General features: G+C 42.2%; 1 protein-coding gene across 5 annotated transcripts in view; it reads right to left on the reverse strand.

Annotated features, from left to right (window-relative positions):
• The window catches only part of CPEB1 (cytoplasmic polyadenylation element binding protein 1), a 493,259-nt gene that overhangs the window by 45,583 nt on the left and 423,270 nt on the right, over positions 1–24,406 (reverse strand). For 3 of the 5 annotated variants that reach the window (XM_085644001.1, XM_085644004.1, XM_085644000.1), the window contains 5 exons: positions 12,661–12,774; positions 12,166–12,270; positions 4,847–4,983; positions 4,235–4,433; positions 2,431–2,525 (listed from right to left, as the gene is read on the reverse strand). In XM_085644001.1, coding sequence (XP_085500127.1) covers positions 2,431–2,525; positions 4,235–4,433; positions 4,847–4,983; positions 12,166–12,270; positions 12,661–12,774 — 650 coding nt within the window. The remainder of the gene's footprint in view (positions 1–2,430; positions 2,526–4,234; positions 4,434–4,846; positions 4,984–12,165; positions 12,271–12,660; positions 12,775–24,406) is intronic. The other 2 variants (XM_085644003.1, XM_085644002.1) reach the window with 1 other exon arrangement.

A 24,406-nucleotide genomic window follows, 5' to 3' on the forward strand; every position in this document is an offset into this window, starting at 1 on the left:
CTTATTAGATCTTTTGACGGCATTTGACACTGTTTCTCATAAGATCCTCTTCCACCTTTCTGCTCTTGGTGTAGGTGGGTCGGGCTGGAACTGGATACAATTCTTACTTCAAACTCAGATAAGACAGATAAGACAGATGGTCACAATCAATTACCAGGATGGATGGGAATGTTAAGTGAAGTAAAATCTGGGGCTAGTTTGACTTTCACCTCTCAAGGCTCAGTTCTTTGGTGGGGAGGTCTTCTATTTGGACGATGAAAGTGCTAAAAACGTTTTTGCTTTTCTACCTTGGGAAGCACAGATTATATGTGCAAGCTTTGATCATTTCTTGATTGGACTAGTCAAATTTACTTTACCTGTGTCTTCCAGATGACCTGATTTAGCATATGCAAGTTGTGCAGAACATGGCAGCCAGTCTTATTTAAACTTTCCAGACAGACTTCCACTTCTTTGAATCTGAAAAGGCTTCCTTTTCTCCCTGTTAGGAAAAGACTTGTGTTAACAGCTTTGGTTTTAGCTCACCGCGCATTCTAGGACACTGGGCCACAATATCTCATGGCCGCATTGCGGCACAAGTTTCCAGTCTGGGCTTGGATGACAAAAGGCTGCTTTTCAAACTGATGAGAAAAGTCTTCATTCTCGTCCCTACTTCCTTTTAATCTTAGGAACATGTCAAATGAGTAGCGTTTTCATGAAGAGCTAAAAACCCACTGGTTTAGTTCGCTCTGATCCAGTTCCTGGATTGGTTTCTGCCTGTAGCACTGGGACACTGAGTAGCAGTGCACTTTACAAACTGACATTCATCTAACCAAATCAATTATGGCAGTGCCATGTTAGTTTAGTTCTAGCTGCTCCGAGCTACATAAAGGAAGCTTATTATAAAAGTCTACATTTTTAGTTTTAAAGCCGTGCTAGAGGTTAGGGTATTCATTTTATTATTGGGAGGTCTTTTGGGCACACTTTGCCTAAAACTTGTAAAATGTAAAACTAAAATGGAGACAGTTTTGACACTTGTTTACATGCATTATGCTTGCATGATATTATTCTGAGATGTTGTACATGCTGCTTGTTTTAGACCGCCTTTCTCACCATGTAATCTGTACACTCCACTCAAGGCTTAGACAGAACAAGTTATCCTGGTGCTTGCGTTGCTCGTTCTGAGACAGCTTCTAATATCTAGACATATCAGAGCTGTGCCTCAGTGTGGTTAGAATATAAACTGTGCACAGGTCAAAGGAGCACTCTGGATATAACTGTCCTGTAACGAATCCTCGGTTCGACATGCAGCTCCGATTACATTGATCTTCCATCCTGCTGAGGACTGCTAAATCCACATCAGGCAGATTCCCTGGCCCAGTTATCCAGGTATGGGGGCTCAGGCTAAACTTTGAGATAGGGTAGAGGGCACACCCACTATGCTCTCATAGTAGAGGTTAGCGATCAGTAAAGATATATAGAAATGGTTGGACTGTTTATTCTTTATCATGCAAGTAACGCTCGTTACATTGCTTTGTTTTATTTGCCTAATACTCACAAGCTCATTCTTTCTTTGCCAGACTAAGATTGTTTCAATAAATGTATTGAAACCCTTACTCATCTTTGTGTTTACCCTAGGAATACACAAGTAAAGCAAAGGTAAAGATCTGTTTACACTTGAGCATCTGAGTCATGTCGGAGGTTACCAAAATCACCTGCAATGCCAGGAAGGTTAGTTTTTCGGGTGAGGCACTGAGCTAGCTAGGAACTGGGCAAACATTCTGTTATTGTATAGATGACTCAGGCCCTACATAGCGAAGTTCTGTCATCCTAATACGCAGTACTACCATTTTTGTGGAAACCATATAACAACCCAAGATCGGACAGCTATATATCCGCATAGGCCGACATAGATTAAAGACTCATTTAGGGCTCAAATCTGATCATGACATCTAAAGCGAGACCTTCAACCATTAAACTGCCCCCTCACCACTTGCAGACCCAACCTTACACTTTCAAATATTACTATTTCAACCTCACATCTACATCTCAATCTGCACCTAGAGTTTGTGTTTCTTTATTGCCCTTGTTTATGTACACAACACTTAAACCACATCTGGATTTTATTTTTCCAGTCTTACAAAAGTTATATAAGGACACGAGCTATCCACCACCTTCAAGATTACAATTTTTTCAACCCTAAAACTTCTGGCCTGGTTAAGAGTTTTTGCCTTGTACCAGATGCCCTTCAAAGAGCCTGATGCAGACTGCAGGACAGTGAATAGACATTCTCAGACAGTTCTGAATTAAATTGTGAAAATGCTGAAGAATGCCACACGACCATGACCAACTTGAACCAATCGTTAATAAAACCTTTTCCTAAACATAAATGACTTGGTAATATGAGCATTTGCAATAGTGTTAGCCCTTGATACAGAGGAAATTCATACTTACTTTCTTTGTAAACTTCGCAGTTTTGATTTCCACAAATGCAGCACTGACAGCCTTTAGGTAACTGCGCTGGTTGTTGAAGGTGACTCTACCTGAACCTTGGGGGTAAAATTGTAAGAGTGCAAATTTCAGCGAGCTTATGATTTAAACTATATACACACACATCAGTTTCAGTACTGTTGCGAAGTCTATATAGCCAACGAATACCAGAAGCCTCTGGTATTAACTTGCGGCTATGCCAAATCCCAGTCTTAGATAAAAGAAACAGCTGAACAACGTGTCAGAGATGATCAAGCTGTGACTGGAACACAAACAACGTTTAGACGAAGATTAAAATTACCTCTATACTCTGCCCACTTGCACTGTAGTGCCTCCAGCTGAGATAGCAAAGCAAAAGTCTACAGAATTCTACAAATTTAGCCACATTTAAGAAATAGCAAACACTTTCAACTAAATATCTTAATGTGAAGTGAAAAGGTGTGCCTTGATTAAATAAGGCACCATGCATTCACACGCTAGGACAACCTTTAGGAGGTAAATGCATACGAGAAAATCCGTTTCCCTTTTAGGAAAGCCTCTAACGTGGACTAACGAGCAACTGTGAACAGGTGCCCCAATAAGCCAAGAAAGCGTCCAGCTTATCCACTTTCTGGCATACATTCCAACATCCAGGTCTAAATCAATTATTGAAAAGCTGCTAAATATTTTAACCATAGTATAATTTCATGATCTACAACAGACCTGGGGGGGGGGGGGGGGGGGGGGGGGGGGGGGGAGGAGCGATATGGACCATGCTCTTTGTGATGAATGTCTGTTAAACCGGCTCGTGCCACATTCAGGAGAGCTTATATACCCAAAACAACCAGTTTCATGTGTGCTATGAAGCATTTCAAGGAAGTGCTTAGTAGGCAGAGGTTCACTTGACCACACTGTACAGTAGTATATTTCAGTTACATGTAAAGCAGGCAGGACTGGCTGCCAGCCTGGCATTCTTTGAGACGTAACTGCTGAAAGTGCAACCGGGTTTCATCTATAGGTTATTACATGTTCTCCTAGGAAATTAAGTTAGGGTGTGGCACTGGCTGACCTCTGGTAAAATCCTAGCTAATTCCTGGCATCTCAAGGTTCCAGAATCCAGAAACACGGTGTCATCTGTTAAGCACCATCAAAAACTAAAGATGTACTAAAACATTTGTTTTTAGCCAGTAGGAAATCCGTAACCATTAACTACTAGACACCACGAAAATTATATAAATACAATAACTCGAGAACATTCTGGACATTTACCAAGCTACTGGCTGTAAACCGGAGGGAAAATGCATCACATGCCATGTAAGTTAACAGGGCCTGACATGGTACAAAGGTTGCAACTAGACACTAGCTATTTGGACTCATACGATGGAGAGTATCACAGGTGCCCCTCCATTAGTATACATAATCTTTAGCCAATCATACGTGTTCAAACTAAAGTGAAAGGAGGAGCCCTGTTACTCTCCCTCCCGAAGGATAATTTCACATTATGGATATACCATCCTAGGAATAACAGCAAACCTAAAACACAACCACTTGAATGGTCTGCAAACTGCCAAATTCACTAGAACAAAGAATGCTGTATTGAAGGTCACCACATCAATAGGTACACACGCTGGTGGGCTATTAAATTGCCACGTCCAGTTTCGATATCAAACTGGAACTAAACCGTGCAACAGAATTGTTCAAATATGTATCACTGTTCATAAAGGAGCCCCAGTAAGGAAAAAAAGCTGTGATCAGATTTTTCTACCACTTTGTCGAATTTAGAACTTACCAATTGGATACTTGTGCTTGTCGGTATCGATACCAGCATATACCACTCCTCCAAACAGATCGTTCATGATAGCAGCTAGTGCCTCTGCATTCAACATGCCATGCAGTGCACCCACAAACACAGTCTTGCTAGGATCTAGTCGCTGAGATGGGCTTCGTACAAAATTACTATCTGCCAGGACCCAGGGGATCACCTGCACCTGTAAACAGAAAATAAGATGCATAGTGGTAAATATCTAGAGAAGATAGTGAAATCTAGAAAGCTCATAGTTCCATGGGTAATGGACTATGCTCAGAGAATAATTCAGCTAACACTTTAAACTATAATAACTTTACATAACTGGTTGTCTGTCCAAAGGTGTTGCCCGACCTCAGATCTATGCAAGGAATAAAATGGCTTAAAAACCCAAACATGAAGTGTAAAACTAATGAACACTCAAGGAAAATTGGCAACGTTAGCTAGCAAGTATACAAATTAGTCAAACTCTGCAGTTTAGAAACAGGTTAAAAGGGATCAATATAGAAAACTGTTAACATGCCCTAGGAATACTTATTCTGCAACCAATCCATTATCGTAAAGGTTGTGTAAAGAATTAAGACAAAGCCAGTTTACCTCTTTACAACGCATCCGGCGACTTGACATCTTGAAATAGTGCTCACTTAGGCCATCCTGGCTAAGAAGGTCTTGAGTGCAGGCTTGCAGAAGTGCTCGCACAGACTTCTCCGATTCAAACACCAAATACACATAGCCTGTGCAGTAAAAGAAGCACAAATTAATCCAAGATAAGATTTAAGAGCTTGGTAAATCACTGAACTCTGCAGAACACTTGTTCTACGAGGAAGATCTCAAATAAAGACCATAAAATTGAGTTCATTGATTTGTTAAGTAGCGATTAGAGAAAAAAGTGCAACAACTTTTCAGCGCATGCAAAGACTTGGCACTCACTCGTGACCTGGCATGTCTCGTTTCTTGATAAAGGGCGTAAGAAATGTATATCAATAGCCTTTTAACTACCAACCACTGAAGATTTAGGCTACTTCAAACGGCATTTTTACAAGTTTGAAAAAGCATTTAGCAATCAGGTTAAAAGTGTACATCAAGTACAAAACAGTGCCACCAAGGTCCTTCCTAAAGCTTCGTTCATAATTACTAAGGAAGCAGCTACTTGATACAGTAAACCCTACAGTTCGCATGCTCTTGCAAGGAGAGAACTAGGAAGCATCTCACTTATTCCAAGTGGGGGATATCTGCTGGCAGCTAGGCAATCTTTTCTATAACATGCTTGCCACTAAAGCGACTGCGGATTTTAACTTCAGGAAAACGGAAAGGGTACAACAATATATTTATGCTGAAGGAAATAGTAGACTGTACGACTTTAGCAAAATAATCAGTTCATGAAATCTATTGCCACCCAGATACCCCAAAAAGAACTTCAAAGTAGAACAGACACAAAGTGGTCATTTGTTCTCGCTCATTGGGACACTTTATAAAGACTAGCTTAGACTGCTGCTGCACAGCACTAGGAAACCGCCAGAGGAACAGCCACACCAAACCACCTGGTTCAACTCTTCAATTAAGTCACTATCATTTGTGCCCTCATCTGGCCAACAGAGCTACATACAGCAAGGAAGGTTGGCCAGATATATGGAGGAGGCCGTGTAATAGCTAGGAGTAGAAAAGGTACAATGGTGAAAGAATTACTTGTACAATTGTCACATTAAGCAGGCTTTAAAAAAAAGACTCCAAATGGTTACAGACTACAGAATCTACACGCCCCAAAATCTTAAATCCAATGTATACTGCGTACCAGTTCTACAGAAGACAACCAAATGGGGCCATCCACTCAAGTCTGACCCAATTGCAAACCCCTGAAGAATTCTGAACCAAGCAAGCTACAGTGGGCTGGAGTATGCGTTGAGACCATACACCATATGCAAAGGTTAAAGGATAATGTATACTTTAAATATAACCCAATCCATCAACATAATGGGATATTCCTGAAAAATCATGCAAATTTCACCTGTCATTTGTTAATATTTTCATTTAAGAAAAAACAGTACACCTCAATGAAACTTGTGCTATTCCAGCCTGTCAGTCTATATTAGGGAGCCCACGATTATGATAAGCGGTCAGTTTAACACAACAATGGTGTATTTAATTGTGATACTCAGGGAGACACTTTGAGGACCACCAATATGTATCAGCTCCAAGGAGCATAAATAGGACACGGATTCCGATGGAAATTTGTCCCAAATAGGCCACGATGAAGCAAACCCATTAAGAAGTGCGTTCTTATTAACTGGCGGGAAGTGGCGAGGGCACAGGGTATTGCAGGCAGCTAGTTGACTGAGGTTAGTTTGCTGTGTGGTTTTCCTTTACTTGCATGTAGATGCTATGACTGATCAGTTGCAGCTTTAGTATGTGAATCATTGGAAAAGTCTTTAAACCCTAAAGTTTACAAAAAGAAAAAAGGAAGAGTTTTGCTGCAATTGACAGGCGCTTTGCACACGTGGAATCAGACCAGAACTAAGGCTTGTAGCGCATGCACCTGTAAAGTAGTGCCAAGTGGGGTTACTTGCCCACCCATGAAAGCACTTTACCCAATTCGAAACATTTGAGCCTTTGATATGAAACAACAAGCCACTAACAATTGAGGGTTCCGAGGGTTTCCAGGCAAGATTGCGCTCTATAGAATGGACAAGAGCATATACTTGCAACACGGTGTCGCTAGGGTATAGCAATGCATGATCTTGCCACATACAAGGAAGGGGAAAGGCACCGCTCTAGACTGAATGGAGCTAGTGGCGTCAAAGGCAAAATATTAAGGCATAGATATTAACTTTGGCCCCACCACTTTAACAGGTGATAATTAATCCAGTGCATCCTGCCCGTAAAAGGCAGATACATCAATAAACGTATTTTGCTTAATATGACCTTAGCATGAAGGTTCACTAAATGAAAGTTGAAGGGTGCAAGTACTGAACTCCTTAATGGAAGGTCCCCCAAATATGCAGAGGTATTCCAGATAAAGTAACGTTAGCCAATTTGAGACTGTACAATGGAAATCTGCATTGCAGAAGGGTCACTCCTTTGAGCCTATTTTACTGAAGTGAAGATGTCCAATACCTTTATTGAAGGTGAATTCTAAAAAGGTCGATCGAAATTATGATTTTAATGTCCGTTGCTTTGGCATTCTTAATTAGCGTAAACAGATAGTTTTGTACAACTCCTTTTTCCGAAAGTAAATGTAATTGCAGCATTTCTTTTTTACGCCACAAATCTGAAAATCAAATTCTTTAAAAAGGTTTTACAGATTCAGGCATCCTGGAGTAACTAGTATGCTGATCAATAAATATGGAGTGACAGCCAAGTCACGCACCATTAAGAATTAAAGGTACTGGTGTGGTGTTTTCAAATGTTCAGCAGAGCAAGAAACAGAAAAAACACGACTGATGACTACGTTTCAAGGTAAAGTTTAGCAGGCTTAATTCAGTCAGTCGAACCAATCTTTAAAAACCTCCCGAGGTATGCGAATCTAACTGAAGCAATCCTCAAGATTGTATGTGGTGCAAATCGAAGCCATTGAATACAGCCCAACTGAACTTTACCATTCAACAGTCAAACTTTAGGTCGGTGTTAACATATCAGAATGTCAACATGTTCAATGAGATTTAATGCACTTTTACGCATGTGGTACTTGTATAGTGCAAACCTAGCCGAAAGGCAGGGGGGGAACACTGAATATTGCCAAAGATCGTCACGTGACTGGAGATGTATCTGGGTTCCGAAAGACGACGTGAACTGTTATATCGTCATGAGGCATCGCTCAGCTGTGTCCCAAATTACAGCAAGGTCAGGTGGGTGCTGAAAGGTCTCTATATCATGGATTCTTGGGGGGGAGAAGGCCTGAAACGTTGTTTTTTGCACTTTGATGGAGTCATGCCTACACATGTGCCACAAATCACCTGAATATTAGAAAAAGAAATGTTCAAGGGTAAAGTTCTACAAACACCACGGAAGGTACTGTTTTAGGGCGCATAATCCTTTAAGGCAAGCATCAAGAAACCATGAAGCGCATGGTACATATAGAAACCAAACACCAAGCTACTCCACCTTTCCATCGCAATAAGATTCTTTTTTTTTTTAGAAAAGGACCGGGTCGATGAAGGTAGAACAGCGTCACACTTGACATCTGCAGCTGGCATTAGGAATAGAAAATCGGAAAACAATTCGAATGTGAATTGCATCAGTGTACGTTTCCAAGCCATCAACGCTGGAGTCACCGGGGACAGTGCACGGAGACTTGAGTAAAGGACCAAAGCTGCAGCGTAACTCCGGCTTCTCCAACCAGGGGCTCGCGCTCTACGGGCGCTTCCAGATACCTGCGAGTAGCCCCCCTGTGAGCAGCCCATGCTACTAATAAAAAAGCTTTTGCTAGGTTAATATATGTATACTAAAATTGAAAAGCCTGTATTTAAGATAAGTGTGTATATTCAGAACTCACAAGCTGATGTTTTGGAAGGGAGGAATAATTGTAAAATATATTGAAAGATTGAGTAATAAATCCTGTAGCGTCAGAGACTACTGGCTCTACTGGCTATGGCGGTTATGCATTACCCCGGGAGAGCCATTCCGAGTTGATAAAGCCTTATACATTACTGGTGGCAACGCCGGCTGACACCGCGGGGATCACTGCTGGCAATCCTGCACGGAGAGGGCCATCTCGGTCTGATATTCTCACTATTACAATAGTCATAGCTCAGGATTATAGTCACTGAACAGAAGTATCTATAATTACAGAAAAGGCGGAGACCCAAGACATATCTAACAAATAAAAGTGTGAAGTCTTTAGTATATCCCACATCTAAACGTTGTATTTGTTACAACGTTTTCTAAAGCACTGCATCACATTTCGTGACTTCACGCACTAGAAAGCCAGATTACAAAAAAAAAAAAATCTGAATAGGTTCGAATTCATTCGTAGAGTTCACGAAACATCTGGGAGTCTTTGATCGCAACTCCTTTTCAGCGCAGTCACAAAGGCAAATCTAAACAGCAGTTTTCGGGGCTTTCCTTAGTTGGGCTGCCACCTCAAGGTCGTGCGAGTCTAGGTCTGCGCTCCATTGGCAGTTTGTGTAACAAAACTTATGACAGGCCGAGTTTACAGCTCATGTCCACTTAAAAAAAACGACAATAAGTTGTACCAAAAGTCTTGTTTGGCACAATAGTTATACAGCATCTTTGTATTTTGCCGATTGATCTTAAACTCGTCAACTTCTTAAAGGAGTGTGCGTAGGCAGTATACCCTCGCTTGCTTAGACGAAATAACGAGGCGCTCCTGAAGGCTCGAGCTAGAAGCCTGGCTCCGCTTAAGGTCTCTGGGACTCAAGGCGAGTTCTAATGTCGCCTCACCCATCATATGCGCTCATACCATCCTCAAAGCCGCTCTAGGTGCAGCAAGGGAAATAAAGTCCACAGCAAGCGTTTCTCCAACACTAAATTGACCCCCTACTTGCCCATTTGCACTATGTCGAGGCGCTACCCGTCCATCTATATACAGAGCCCACAGCAACACTCTAAACAAGCAGGGCAGGTGTTGTGCCGAGCAATGGCGGAGATCACCTTTATTCAGACACTTCTGGTTAGGGGCGATGGTCTGCGCTTCAAAGGGACCCCCACATTTGGGGACGGGCAGCTCAAGCTCCACTGAGCCGCTATGACCGCGTGCAGGCTCTGGGCAGCCCGGCTGAGTTGCGTCTAATCTCTACCCCCGCCCCTCAAAGAGGAAGCTGCATCGGGATAATCCGATCATTAAATGCTCTACACAAATCGATTTAGGTTTTCTGTGAACGACTGGGGCTCATCTAATGTATGCACTGATGGGTTGCATTACCAAAACAAGGTGGACATTCCTTGTAACAGTATTTTATTTTAGAGCACAGGGGACGATATGAGCTGCAGCCACTACGTTGACTGCCTGTCCAGTTTATTAGAGGGAGGGCTGCAAAGAGGGAGGCATTGAGTGATTTACAAAAAGGTAGAGTCTGCGGCCCGCCGCCCCACCGTTGAAGGCTGGCTTGGACAGCGCAGCTGGTAGACCGTGTGACCAACAAAGCGCTGGCAGAGGACAACTGAGTACCACTTCGGCTCCAGCTTGGTGCCTGCAGTAAAGGATTTGATGGGGCCGAAAGTGAGTACTTCTACTTCGGCTTTTGGCATAGCTTGCACTCAAAGCAGGAGAAGGTGGGAGAGCGTGGTAAGCACACGATAGAGATCGGTTTATCATCAAGTGTCCAATAAAAGCGGTAGGCCCGACCTTTATTACGAAAAGCAGGGTAATCGCCAACTATCTGAGTGTGGAATGTTATTTGGCATATATTTTTGATTTGACTGCATACCGATGGTTGCCATGTGGGAAAGCTTATGTTCAAAGCCATAGGGCAGAGTAAGCTATGGTGACGAGCAGTACAACTGATTAGTGCACTGGAAAATCTTATATCCAAGGTCACAGGTCTGATAAGCTTTTTGTGAGAAGTTATGACAAAGGCAGTAGGGCCTAGCTTAGTTACTGTGAAAAGCATTTAATGAAGCCACTAACCTATTAAAATGGGCTGTTATTGCATTGTGTTGCATGCTATAGACCAGTATTTTCTGACATTTAATCTCCCAGATTACTGTAGTAGGCACGGGATTAAGCGTTGGCAACTCCCTCTAACAGTGGAGATTTTCATTGTGATGATTCTGGTTAGGCCCTACTGAGAGGGGTTGCATATTGAATTGAAAACTAATTGTCTACATTTGTAATTTTGTAAATGATGGTTGCCAGTTTAGACTTTTTGGCCTGTGTTGGTTACGGTATCAAGACAACATTAAAGGCTACAGGCTTTCAGCTCACTGGCAAAAGTTATACGATATTTCATAGGTTTGATCTGTTTAATATGAAACATTATGACAAAGCAAGGAGGCCCAACTCTATTGTGAAAAGCAAACATTAAAATTAATGACAGCTTACTGAGTACCTAAACCAATGAAAACACTCATTTATAAGCCAGACCTATTGGCATGTTTAGAATGGACTTTGCTATCTTGGATCATGCTTTGCCTCTTAGAGCAAAGCCTTCTCTCTAGCACAGTTCTCAAATTCTCTGGCTCGCCCAACTCTAGTTCAAGTACCAGACGCACTCAGGTTTGTAACAGGTGGTAAACCATCAACTATCGCTTGCATTGTGCCTGTATAGAATTGACTGACAACGCATATTTGAGTAATCACTGCAATTTGTCACGGCAGATGGCACCTGGTCTGCACAGCAAAGGCAGGCAGATCCCTCCGCAGACAATTACTAGTCACTACACCTGTACGAGGGATGTCTGGATGTTTCTGGCACCCTCAGTCCCCCACCCCTTTTTAAGTGACACCCCCAGGGAGCACAAAGTGCACCAGTTGTTTGTGGCACACAGTGGTGTGCCTACTGACTGCTTCGGTATTGTAGATGTGGGCAAAGACGCAGAGATGCTTCCACGTATGTATGGAGCACAAACCCATGCAAATGAGGGAGCCACTCCTTAGATTGTATCTCCACTGTGCGCGCAAGCATATTTGTATTACAGAAGGGACTGCTAAGTATAGGTAGCCAATTCTGCAAAACCAAAGTGACTGGAGTTCTGCAAAGCAAGTGCACCTGTGCATTGACAGCATTGTGTAATGCGGCCCAAGACTTTTTAGATAGACTACACTATATTCGCAACTTATTTAGGATGCCAGGCTGAAATTAAAAAATATAGTGCGCCAATACCCTCAAAAACAAATAAATCACCAACGTGCAGAACAATTAGTGGCAAGAGCAGTGAGAAAATTACCATCACCAGTGATATCCCATGATCCCTCAGTGCTCTGAATAAGGAAAAATATAATCCTACCATGTCTTTATTACCTTTAGGCATATTACCTTTAGGAGGGCAGCGGGGGTGTTTGCCATCCTTACCGGGCCATTCTACACTGAGGGAGCCAAACACACGGAATGTGTTAATCAGCCCAGCTGTGTGAAAGAAAGGGAGAATTTTTACTCAAAACTGCACAGCCACCTACTTTTACATTTGTGCAAATGGGGGTGGGGGGAAGAGACAAACATTCAGCTCCAAACAATAGTCATCTTGCATCAAATTCGGGCAGGGGATCTGATCACACTTGGCTCACCCCCAACCTGTCCAATGCTACAATAGCTGTCCAAGTGCTACAAACAACGAGCCGCAACAACCCAAGCAGAAACATTTAGACACCTTTCCTAGTTGCACTCATTCCACAGTGGCATTTCTTCCCCAATTCAAATTAGGCAACAAAACAAGATGACACCAGTTATCTGAACTGATGACCAAACAAGCTTGTGTCAAACATGTAGCTTCTGTATAAATCCAATTTGCACACTTACTTTCAGTGATATCCCAGGGAACACCTCCAAGAAACACTTTGCATGAGTAGACTGGGTTCTTGTAGTTACGAGGGGGAAGTTGTCCGCTCCATGTGCAGGTGGCTTCATTCACAGCTGAAAATAAATTGACTTAGTCTTAAGGACCGAAATCCAGACATATCTGCCGTTTACAAATTGAACTGCACCATTTTCAAAATAGATTGAAACTTTGGTAATGTCCTCCAGCTCTCCCACTGTTTAAATACTTTTGGGAAACACTTAAAGGGAAAACTGTCAAAAGTAGCAGTACAGATGCTCGAGTCATGCATCACTGCTAATACCGGCATTGGTGGAAATCGGATTGTTACCCGTCAGGAGTTTAGTACACTCGCCCACAGGGTTCCACTCTCCATTTCAGGCTATCACGTGGTGCAAAATGCCACACTACAGATTGATTACCTGAACCTGGCATTTTGGGTTATTCAAAGGATCTACATTCTACCTCCTTCATCCTTGGAATTGCCTATCCCTTTTCATGTGCAGGCCAAATGCAGTTCCAGCTGAATGTGTGTGGGGTGGAGGAGAGTCAGAGTACCCACCGAACGAAACATCCACTCATAGCTTTGTCAGTGCATTAACATGAATTCTCAAGCTGAATCCAAACACTGAGGTTCTGTTAACTCGCACCACAAAATTGGATAGACATTCTAACCTGAGCATCTGAGTCTTACCCTCTGAGAACAGCATTCTAACGGAGTTTGTCAAACGAACAGGTTGCGTTTGCTTCAAAACCCTATTAATTTCAGTTGAGAATGTCCAAGTTATTTACATTTCTTTCAATCAAAATCATTAATCAATGCGCTCATTCCACGACAGGTTATTGCAATGCAGTCTAAATGGGTGTACCATATTTAAATGTGGCAGCCTGTTTGATCTTTGTTCTCAAGTAAAGAGATTCATTTGGAGGCCGAATTAGATCCCTGCACTGGTTAGCAAGACCTTTTAAAATCCGTCTCATCTTTTAATTCCCTAGCTGCTATATTTGCTATATGCAGACACACCCACAGTATGCAATGTGAGAAAACCTTCATATAGTACCCAAGGTCAGGAAGACTGCATTGGGCATCGTATCATTCAAAGTCCATGGTGCCAAATTGTGGAATACCTTGCACACTGCTTATGAGCAAGCCAACCCTGCTTGCTTTCCTATGGTTGTTCATGTAGCATTTTTCGATACGGCCGAGAACCAGTTTCAAAATTAATATTGCAGTTTAAAACCATTTTAAAGGACTAGTTTTAAATATCACGTCCCAGTCACCTTCTCCATGAGAATTTAATCTTGTTCAATCTGAGTAATTAGATGAACATTGGATTGTGAAACCCTACCAAAAGCGAGATTCTTAAATAGAGTACATGGCTCACTGTAAATTCACCTCAGCAACGGAGTCTATGTATTCAATACATAGACACGCTCATGTGGAAAGTCAACCTAAAAGACTGTCAATGCTAGAAATAGGTGGGTGACAACTAACTTCAAACATACTTGCTCAGATGAGCTTTAATAAAGCAGTGCACACAGACACTATCGCCAGGAGATCCTCCACTAAGCACCTTCCTGACATGGAGAATCTTGAAACAAGAGACATGACAGTTAGCACAAACTGTTAAGAGTTCAGTATCCATCTAAAACTAGCCAACTTGACCCTGTCCAGCTTCCAAACTTTACAATTTACACCGTTCTTGCAGTAAAACTCAAGCACCTCAGTTCACCAAAATAAATTATCATCCATATCCACACCAGATTGGTGGCCTGACTCACTCGGTCTCTGCCCCACACCTTGTAGGAAAGCCAAAAACTTGGGAGTGGTGGTCGATGAAAAACTCAGCATGGGGGACCAAGTGAGTAGGGTCACCTCAGGATGCTCCATGGTACTCAGAATTATCAGGTCATATCTTTCTGAGGGGTGTCTCCGCACTGTGGTGACTGCACTTATATTATCCCGTCTTGACTATTGTAACAGTCTTTATGTTAACATGCAGTCACAACATCAAAACAGGCTACAGGTGATTGAAAACGCCGCTGCCAGACTTCTGACCCGGACTCCCAGATGTGTCAGTTAAAGGTGATTTGAAGAGACTGCACTGGCTTCCTACCCACCTAAGAGCTAGGTTCAAGGCTTCGTGTATAGTGTTCAGAGCCTTGAACGGGATAGGTCCAGAGTTTCTCAAAAACAAGTTTTCCTGGTATACTCCATGCAGAATGCTTAGATCTACTGGAGCTAAGCTAGTGAAAATTCCTTGCATAAAAAAAGCAAACTGGGGAGGAAGGAGTTTTGTTTACGGGGCCTCAAATCTGGAACGAACTTCATATCATGCTGAGAAATGCATCAGATTTTAGTTCCTTTAGGAAAAATCTCAAAACATGGTTTCTCTCAGTTTTAGTTTCTCATTTTAGCATAGGCTTTCAGTGCTTAGCGCCAGGACACCGTAAGGTAATCGTGCGCTCTATAACCCCTCATAACATATCACATTTACTGCATTAGCCTCTGCATTTGACATATTATGTTATCCCGATAACTAAATACCCTTCTCTTGACCTTGCTGGCATGAACTGTGATTGGTCCTAGCCTTAATCAACTGTTGACACTTGGTGTGCTCACTGCAATCTTCTCCTAACCTAATCCCCCAAGGATCAACATAATGTACCTCTATCTTAACGGCTCCTCATTGGGTATCATTCTCTAACACTCTACTGCTAATACCCATCATTTCCTTCACCACAAAGTCTTCACACGCCGATCATAACCTCACTCCTATCAAGTGCTAAATGACCCAATACTTTCTTGTGCTATATTCCAAGCTTACATCATCCAATGTAATCCACTCAATAGAGCTAATTTCCTGCAGCCCTCGACAATTCTTGCCCAACCACCAAAAACTTCAGTTTGAATTGGATTATCTAGCAGTCACCCGCAGAAGTTAAATACCTAAAAGAATAGATTATACCCATTTAAACACTGTTTACTTATGCACACGGTTTAACAAGCTAAACTGACAACTGGCTAAGTGTTTAGGTCGAGCCCAGAGTCAGCACGCATGCCCTGCTCAACAAGGCATGCTGCATTTCCTCTGTGGCTTTTGGCCACACCCACTGGTTTTCATTGGGTCTTTCAAGCGGCCTTTTTTTTATAGTGAATTGGTGCCATTTGTCCCTCCTTTGGTGATGTGGTCACCCATGGCGACGGACCCCATGACATAACATTTACAAACAGTATAGCCTACTTTACTCATGTACTAGGTCACCACATTCACTGAAGCAGCAAGCTACAGGGCTCTGTATGCCCAACTGAACTGTGCCCAGTCTTCTCTAGCAGTGTGCAACAGATGCCTTTTTTTGAGGGAGAACGACGTGAGACAGCTAGCAGCAGGACTTCAGGCTCATGCTGACTGCCATCTCGGGTGGAGTTATCCACCTCAATACAGTACTCAACTGGCCATTGTTTATGCAGCCCAGGCTCAAGAATCAGCACTTTCACCCTCACCAGCCACGTCTCCTTTTGCAACAGTCATCTACCCTGGAAAGGATTTCTCAGCATTTAGGCTATGGTAAAGTGAACCCCTCACACTGGTCAATATAGAGCACTAGGAAGGAAGCTAGCACATTGAAAATAAGAAAGTGTTATGGTTTAGTGTTCAAGTGGTTGCAAGACAAATGTCCTGAATCCTACAGTGATCAATATTTCCATTAGGCACCAACGATTTTAGCTAATCTGTTCAGAAACGTAGTTATCAGGAGATCAGCTATGTTCAACCCCAAGCAAAGTATGTCGAGTTAGTCCCTGGACTCAAATCGCACACCATGTTTGTTTCGAAGAGAGTTTCAATCAGCAAGGGATAGTACACTAACTGCTCTAATGGGTATTCCAAAGTCTTAAAACATCAACTAGCCGTCATGCTTGTGCGTATCCCGGTATACAGGGAATAAATCAAGAACAATGGAGAGACTCAAAAAATAGGAAAAGCTCAGATACAGGATTGGATAGTTACAGGGAACCGATCATACACATTTATTCTGGTGATGTGAAGCGTTACATGCATGGATAGTTAACGGGATGAGGTATTTGTCCAAACAATTCACTGAGCATACTCTGAGGGGATAAGGTGATTGGTGGGTGAGGGGATGGTATGTGGTAAACTGGTCTGTCCGGACAATCTCAGGGCATCAAATGACTGGAGGGTTTTCCAGCACAAGTTTATCCCTTTGCTTTATGCAAGTTGGAGTCTTTCATTTTATTCTTATTCCAGTGGGAGCCAGTGGAGTTCACAGCTCTTGACACAGCCTCTTATATTTGTGAATTCAAAGTTACTGGACGACTACCAAGAGTGGATTAATACTGAGCACAAGTTCACTAAAGGTGTTTCAAGTTTCTAAAGGCCACAGTAATAAGCTAAACTCAGTCAGTTGGCTTGAAAAAATAAATTATGGCAAGGCACGGTGGCCACTATTATGCATGTATCTTTAATTGCCAACTCACAGCAGCAATACCAAACAATGTAAAAAATTTAGAACATATGTTTAACATTCCAATCTGCATAAAATCCAGAGAGAGGCAGCCATACTCCTTTGTTGCTGCTCAGTCCAGATAAGTTCACTTATTCTTATGTGTCTGTTTATTTGATTGAATTGACTGGTGAAAGATAGTTATAGAATATTTTAAATTATCTTAGACATGTTTAACATTAATATGAGATGATTACATCTAGAAACATTACTACATTTTTTTTATCGTCTTTAACACGGGCGTGGTTCCACTCACAGCGTGTTTGTTAGGAGTGCGTCCCGATTTCTCATTTTTAGATGACCTTTTCTAATTTCCCGGGCTCGTGTCAACTTCTGTCACTTGCCGCTGTGACCGTTGACCACGCTCGTGCCAAGATTTTTATGAGCCGTTCGCGTTTGCGCGAGCTGTTTGGTAACTGGTTTATTTCCAGGCACAAATTTAGTTATGTCAATAGTATCCTTTTGATCGGTGTGTTGCTTCGCATTTATATTTTATTACAAATTACTGCGATACTATATTTACGACTCGCACGCAAGGGTATTTGATTCCCTTCGCGTGCAGGTGCACAAGCTTTTTCAAAACGATCCTTCACGCATGATTTATGGGACTCGCGCACCTGAGTTTACAGGACTAAGGATTTTTCTGAGTGTATTTAGGTATTTGGATTAGGATGATGTTCTCACTCACCTTTTGTTCTGAGATGAAGATTGAGTCTTTAAGGCCACCGTACTTGCATTAGGTGATACGACTGCCATTTTGAATTAGTCTGATAATCCGAGGGGATTTCTGGCAGCCATCTTTTGGACACGCAAAAAAGGCAGAAGTCAGTTTTTTTTATATGTATCTGAGGTAAAAAGGACATCTATCATTAGTTCGGTGAGGAAAGCTGGTGTTTGGCGACTTTTCTGGTAGTGTGCAACAGTCTTTTGGTGAGATTATTTTGTCTAGAGGTCGAAGTTGACTAGAGTGTAAAAGACTCTACGTTGTTAAGCTGACTTAGTCGAATTTTTGAAATGGATCAAATCAGTCAAAATGGGGATTCTGTTGATAACAGAATGAAGGAGTCTGTAGATAAGGCAGTTTCAGCACTGGCTACACAGCTTGGTAAAAAGCTTATGATTGCATAGATCGGATGGGAGAAAGATTTAAGGGGTAAAAGTACAGAGGAACAGTTTGTCTGTGGAGGAAGCTATGGATGGTACCATAGCTACTGGTAGTGGTGTGAAGGCCAGTCGCAAAAAACATCCGAGTAAAGGAAGGCAAAGGTAACGGGGCCTTTAGAATGAAAGGTACAGGCAAATCATCTCGTAAAGAGAATGGACAGGCTATGAAGGCCAAAAAAGGTGATCAAAAAGTATTTGTGACGAGTCAAGCAGTGGCGATATTCTGATTTCATGTTCCTCTGATTTTGAATCCTTGGAGGAAGTGGTTAAGAGTAAGAGGGTTAAAAAAAAATGGATGTTACCTCGGATCACATTTTGGATCAGTTAGGGGAACAAACGTTTAACCCACATTCTATCCAGCACCTTAGTGCTGGATAGAATGTCGCTCAATATGTTGAATTTTGGATCAGGAGGGAAATGCCCAAGGGGTAAGGACCAGAATGAGGTCTGAGTGTCCTAGACCTTCGTTGGCTAACAAGGTTGGGTTTACCCCAGAGCTGGATTAAAAAATGTTGACATTCCTTAACAAAATGGTTAGAGACCCTAGAAGGGGGCTTGATAAAGGGCTTAAGGGGTGCCAGGACCGCCTCTTGGATGTATTTGGCCCTTTAACAGATTTTCGATCTATGCAAAGAGGCATACTTGCAAAATGGTGTCATTAATTCTGAGGATTTACGGCAGAGGATCAAAAGGGCAGTTTGTTGGGCAATGCCAATGCTTCGTTGTGTTGAAAGGAAAAAGGTTTATTAATGAAGATAGACCCGAAGTTGGTGGAGTTGGCCTCTAAAGAGTCGGGTGAAAAGGCTAATGGTATGCTCTTCGGGGAAAGAGTTTGTAAAGGAGATGGCCAAATATGTACGGTCCTTTAATTCAGAAGGTCAAAAAGGACATGAGGAAGGTTTTTGGCACAGCCGGGAGGATGCGGGGCCGGTTCCCCAACCGCGGTAGTGGGATTTCCAGAGGCTCCTTCACAAGAGGTGGATTCAAGTCAGGATTTCAATCAGGGTCCTTTTCTCCAGGGTTCTACCCTCAGACAAAAAGGTGGAAGAGGACGCTATAGAGGCGAAAGAAGAACTAGATTCCAAGGTATGTTTGGAAAAAGACCCTTTATCTACAAATGTAAAGGTGGGTGGCAGACTCGCTTTGTTTTTGGCCAGGTGGAAGGAAATCACCTCAGATCCTTGGGTCTTACCAACAGTAGCTGGTTACGTAATATATGTTGCAAACCAGATACAGGTAAGAAGACCCCCTCTAAGATTCTCAAAGGAAGAGGGCGTGGTAACTCAGGAGGTGATAACATTAGAAAACAAGGGTGCCATAGAGAGGGCAGAGAATTCTTGCACTGGCTTCGTAAGTAAACTTCAGTAGAAAAGGACAAAACTATGAGACCTGTGATAAATCTGAAAGATGTGAACGAATGGGTGGAATACAACCATTTCAAGATGGAGGGTATTCACAGGTTGAGACATCTTGGGGAAAGGAGATTGGTTGACTCGCCTGGACCTGAAAGATGCTTGACTATTCCTGTTTGTATAGAACAAACCCCTTTTGAAATTCCTATGGAAAGGGACCATGTGGAGGTTCAAGAGCCTCCCCTTCGGTCTGACATCTGCCACTTGGTGCTTTACAAAAGTAATGCGTCCAATCGCGGCCTGGTTACGGTCAAGGGGGATAATGTTGATTAATTATCTGGACGACATTCTCATAATGTCAGAAAGCAAGGGTCAGGCTCAGGAACCCACCACCCTAGCAGTCAGGGTGATCGAGGATTTGGGTTTCATAGTAAACAGGAAGAAGTCTTGTTTGTTAGTCTTTCTGGGTTTTCAGATCTCAACCTTGGATTGTGTCTTGAAGTTACCTATGGAGAAAGTCTGGAAGATTCGCAGGGAGGGGCGCAAATTGCTGACAAGAGATTGGGTTGTCTCGAGGCAGGTAGCAAGAGTTATAGGTCTTCTTACAGTCTGTATTCAAGCAGTTTCCCCAGCTCCTCTTCATTACCGTGCAATGCAGGGATTGAGGATCTTGTATCTGAACAAAGGGGTGAGCTATTCTCAGAGAGTGCAGATCGATTCAGAGGCCCAAGAGGAGCTAGCTTGGTGGTTAGAAAATCTTGAGGCATGGAATTGGAGAGCAATCTTTGGCCCGACCACAGACAGGATTATAGAATCAGACTCCAGCCTTCAGGGTTGGGGTGCCAGGTGTGGCTCCTTGACTACTGGAGGAAAATGGACAGGTCAGGAGAGAGAAATGCATATCAACTACCTAGAGTTGTTGGCAGGTTGATTTGCAGTGAAGAGTTTCGCAATGGACCACGTCAGATTTATTCTCCTGAAGATGGACAACATCGACAGTCAGATTTGTAAACAAACGAGGTTCCTCGTTCAAAGGCCCTAGCGGATTTGGCGAGAGAATTTTGGCTTTTTTGTCTCAGCAAGAACATAATGCTTCTGGCTCCGCACCTTCCGGGGGTGAGCAATTCCATCGCGGACTTGAACTCTCGACAGCTGAAGGACTTCAGTCTCCAATCGCTGAACAGACAAATGTTTATTTCTTTGAGCAAGAAATGGGGTCCTTTTGTGCTGATCTCTGCCAACCATGTAAATGCACAGGTTTGCAGATTTTACAGTTGGAGGGCGGACCCAACTGCAGAGGCTGTAGACGCATTGATGCAGCCTTGGAACGAGTCTCGATGTTATGCGTTTGCCCCTTTTGCTCTGATTCAGAGGGTGCTGTTGAAGGTCAGAAGGGACATGGCAGAAATGGTTCTAGTTACCCCATTCTGGACGTCTCAAGTTTGGTATCCAGATATTATGGAGATGTTTATTGCCGACCCAGTACTTCTGCCAGACTTGCTAACCAATGCTTCAGGAGACTCACAAGATGGTTCTTCAGGGTCATTTAAAGTTAATAGATTGGTTGATTTCGGGAGAGCCTGGCAAATGTCGGGCTGATCTTCGGAAGCTTGAAAGCTCATCAAGGAATCATGGGCACCAGGGACATCATACCCTACTGGTTGGCTTGGAGAAGATGGGTTTGTTGGTGTGCTTCGAGGAGTCTGGATCCAGCATCAGCTCCTTTAGTTGAGGTAGTTAACTATTTGTCTGAGGTTTTCCATGACGGTAAATCTTATAGTACTGTTAATATTGGAAGGTCAGCTATTTCTGCAGGTCATGATTTAGTGGATAGTCCCTATCGGGCAACATGTGATAAGGAGGCTTTTGAGAAGCGTAAGAATTTAACGCCCCTCCTGGAGCGAAGTATTCTTCACTTTGGGATGTGGCTATTGTCTTGAGGGAATTGTTGAGTTGGAATGAAAATGAATTTCTAAATCTAAGATCTTTGAAACTAGTTATGTTGTTTGATTTCCTTCAAGAGAGTTTTGGATGTGAAGGCTTTAGAGAGACGTAGATTTGTTCCAGAGGGTGTTTCACTATTTCCAAAAGGACCAAGACTATGTCTAGAACGATTTTCTATCTTAATTTCGATGACTGTAGAAAGCTGTGTGGTTGACACTGCTGGTTATTTCCTTCAGGCCCCCTCATAAGGCAGTCTCACCTCCTACCTTGGCCCGTTGGGTCACAGAGGTCATGTTTAGAGCAGGGATTGATTTAACCAAGTTTGGTGCACATTCTGCTAGAGGGGCTATGGCCTCTAAAGCCTTTATCCTGGGAGGTGGTTTACCAGCCATTTTAACTGCGGCTGATAAGTCTTCTGAATCTGTTTAAGAAATTTTATTTTAAACCTGTGGTTTGTCCCGTAGCAAATATTATGACAAGGCTTTGAACATACATAGTATTGGCCTCCGTGCCTTGCCAAAATTCAGATTCCACAGTCTGGTGGGTAGAAAATCATGCTTTTATTAAAGACACTGAGGCTGATATTATCCCTCCCTGCGTTTCCCACCCATTGTTTGTTCTTGACTTTTCAGGTGGTGACAAGAAGTAATCTGCATTGAAGAAAGCTCTTTGGTTTATTGAAGTTCATTCCTGGTATTAGTTTTGACATGGATTGAAATTTTGGACCTGTTTGCAGCTTTAAGAAGGAATATGGCTACCTCACAGGATTTTATGCAGATTGGAATGTTAAACATATGTTCTAAATTCTTTACATTGTTTGGTGTTGCTGCTGTGAGTTGGCAATTAAAGACATGCTTAATATCAGCCTCCGTGTCTTTAATAAAATCATGATTTTCTACCCACCAGACTCTGGAAAATCTGAATTGTTAACTTTCCTCTGAAAACCTATTAGTTCTCTAAACACAATACATCGACTATCAAGAAATAAAGGGTGAATCAACCACTCTGACAAAGCACAAATCAGCCAGGATGTTACCGCAACCAGTCATTCAAATCTGAGAAGGTGCTTATACAGGGGGTGCGATTGCATGGAAACAAGAAATGCCTGTGTTTTACACAAGGAACCTACAAACTATACAAAGGGATTTCAATTAAGGGTATCCAACTTGGCACAGCAAGACTGAAATGTAGACACTGGGCTCAATACTGAAACATTTCAACTGGTCCGATTTATAACCGTGTGCATCCTAGCATTGAAAATTTAACTGTAGCTCAATTGTAGTAAACTTTGATATCACCATTTAAAAGGTTCAACTACATTCGTTATGCATTTTAAATCTTTATGATTAAATTAACGGATCAGGAGACATTAAAATTAGCCAGCCAGCTCTGGATTCACGTTTTCAAATGGACAATGATTTACTAAGGCCACAAAAAATACTTTAGATTATCTAGTAAATAGTCCTTGGGGCTTAACTGCTTAGAAAAGTTTCAAAAGGCTACACTAATTTCCATATTCCATGAACAGTACTTCCTGCCTGCATATTCTAATATTTGATTTTCTTACCCCCTCCTCGGAACTTTAACATTACCCTGCAATAGTATAAATCAGAGAATCATTCAGAGTCCACACTTTGACTACGCATGTAATTTCTGAATTGAAGGTAAGTGTAATTGAATTTATAAAAAAAAAAAAAATGCATTTTGTAATCAATAGGAGCTTTTTTGCTTATGGACAATATCTTCCACCTCAAGTAGCTTGGAGGATAGAACATCAGATAGCACTTGAAACTATCAAAAATTATTTATGGCCTTCATTTTGTCACTCTTGTTGCTCACATTCCAATACTTGTAGGTCACTGTCAACACGAGGAGTCACTACAGCGGAAGTATTACACTGCAACTTTATAGGCCGGGTCAATTTGGCCTTATTTATACATTCTACTGTTTTAAACTCCTGCCATTCTACCCCCCCCCCCAGTCTGTGCGTATATATTCATTCAGAAGTGTGCTAGTACATCATTAAAGTAAGCCTTTAATTCTATTTTACTTACAACATGGCAGCCAATGTCTACTTGTTTCACCACAAATTTGACTCGCATAAGTCATAATATTGACAAAGATAACCGTGCTCACAAATCACTGGCACAATTAGTAAAACTAAATACCCTCCTAGGACAAGGACAAGAACCAGGGGTGTGGAATTTAATAAAATATCTACATGTCCATGGGACAGGTTGCTTCATAAATCTACTTTTCCTGTAACAAAACCAAATTGCCCCTTTGGTGACCTGTAGTGCAGCGACAAATTATGGCAGCCATTTCATTATACAAGAGCTCCAATATAGCCTCCCTGATTATGCCAGGGCTCATACCATGGTAGTATTTGAATACTTGGGATCCACTTATGTTGCCACTTTTCCGCAGATCTACATACTGGAGCTGAAGGTAGTGGTAAGCAATAGTTTCAGGGTTAGAATATCATTTTGAGTCTGTACAAACCTAACTTGTATGTAGCAAGGGTTTTCAATAACTTTAGTCTTTTCTCATACTGAGAAATGTTGGAAATTTACTCCTGAGAATACCTTCCAGAGTGGGAAAGAAAGTGGTTGGAGGGAAAGTGAACTTGCATACACTCAGGTGTTTGAGCAAACCCACGCATGCTTATTTGCTTATGCTAAAATACAGTTCACAAACACTTTCTAGGAGTATTATTTCTTGCCCTATTTCTGTAAATTCTTGAGAA

Source organism: Triturus cristatus, chromosome 3_1, assembly GCF_964204655.1.
Source record: "Triturus cristatus chromosome 3_1, aTriCri1.1, whole genome shotgun sequence".
In the NCBI taxonomy this organism is placed as follows: domain Eukaryota; kingdom Metazoa; phylum Chordata; class Amphibia; order Caudata; family Salamandridae; genus Triturus; species Triturus cristatus.